Source organism: Pygocentrus nattereri, chromosome 26 (genome assembly GCF_015220715.1).
Source record: "Pygocentrus nattereri isolate fPygNat1 chromosome 26, fPygNat1.pri, whole genome shotgun sequence".
NCBI lineage: Eukaryota > Metazoa > Chordata > Actinopteri > Characiformes > Serrasalmidae > Pygocentrus > Pygocentrus nattereri.
Window position 1 is genome coordinate 21,002,501 of NC_051236.1, and position 1,418 is coordinate 21,003,918.

A 1,418-nucleotide genomic window follows, 5' to 3' on the forward strand; every position below is an offset into this window, starting at 1 on the left:
TATTATTAATATTATTATTATTATTATTATTATTATTATTATTATTATGTAGCATCTTTCCCACTCAAAGTGTTTAGCAGTTACTAAAACTGACAGTAACTGCAGACTCTACCCATCCTGAACTTGTTCAAATTAATTTCTGTTGTAAAACCTCATTTTAATGTGTGCTGAAACAAAGCATGTTTGTTCATTAGACCAATCCAAGTCTCCTTTCTTTCCCCACCAGCTGCTTTGAACACAGATCCCACCGTTCTCGGAAAGTACAGAGCCGGATTCAGCGAGTGTATGAACGAGGTTACCCGATTCCTGTCCACCTGTGAAGGGGTCGACGCAGAGGTCAGGACACGGCTGCTGGGTCACTTAGCCAACTGTATGACGCAGATCAACGCCATGAACTATCCCACGCAGCACCAGATAGCCGCTGGCCACCCACACCCAACCTTTGGTCAGCCCATGGTTCAGATCCCCAGCGCAACACCACAAGCCAACGTGCTGCCCCTCAGCGGAGTACCCTGCAAGAGTGGGTCCTCTTCCAACTTGTCACCCGAAGCAACTAAAGTGTACGGAGGCTTCCAGCTTGTGCCAGCAACAGATGGACAGTTTGCCTTTTTGATTCCTAATGCTGCGTTTGCGCCAAGCGGCCCCGTAATCCCAGTGTATGCCAACAACTCCAGCACACCCGTTCCAGCAGCAGTATCTCCAGGAGCGCCATCGGTCACCTCAGACTCTGTGTGGCGGCCTTGGTAGATGCTGAGGGACTCCTAAAAACACTTTAACTACCGACACTTGTTCTGTTCGTTTAAACGTTTCATTTTTTCGTCTTTTTGTATGGAAATGTGTTTTACGCAGAGATTTATGCACTATATTTGTATAGCTCAAAAGGGAGAGAAGTTCATATTGAAACAAGATTTGTATTGTTGATGTTTGTTCATTGCATTTTTTTTATATTTGCGGTATCTTTTCTAATGTTGATGCCAAAGATATGTTGAATGCTTTCATATGATTCTTCTTTTTGGAAGACTAATAAATTTGTTTAAAAAAAGCAAAAGTTTCCTCTGGCCTTCATAACACAGAAATCACAAACCTATACTTTCTTTAAAGAATTTGAAATGATCAGAATAACTGAAAGTGCACTAGGCCTAGGGAAAAAACGCAGCTCGGAAATCCACCCTGACAGTGGGCTTAAAAATCACAGCACATAAGCTGAGACAGATGGGAGATCTACAAATATCTATGACATTATTTTAGTGTTTTTGCAGTTTTAGCTGTTAGTTGAATTATCACTTGCAAATGGATGATCTGTAGAATGGATTTTGTTAGGGTTTTGATAAACTCAACTGCTAGATATTAGACTACAGCACATTTCATGCAGAGTAAAGAGAGCAATTAAAAACAGCGCATAAGTCTGTGAAATTAAA

At 41.3% G+C, this 1,418-nt stretch overlaps 1 protein-coding gene across 1 annotated transcript in view; it reads left to right on the forward strand.

Annotated features, from left to right (window-relative positions):
- Positions 1-1,036, forward strand: part of her6 (hairy-related 6) — a 1,939-nt gene extending 903 nt beyond the window's left edge. The window contains exon 4 of the mRNA XM_017718851.2: positions 227-1,036. Within this exon, the coding sequence (XP_017574340.1) occupies positions 227-747 (521 nt within the window). The 3' untranslated portion in view covers positions 748-1,036. The remainder of the gene's footprint in view (positions 1-226) is intronic.
- Positions 1,037-1,418: the final 382 nt, after the last annotated feature.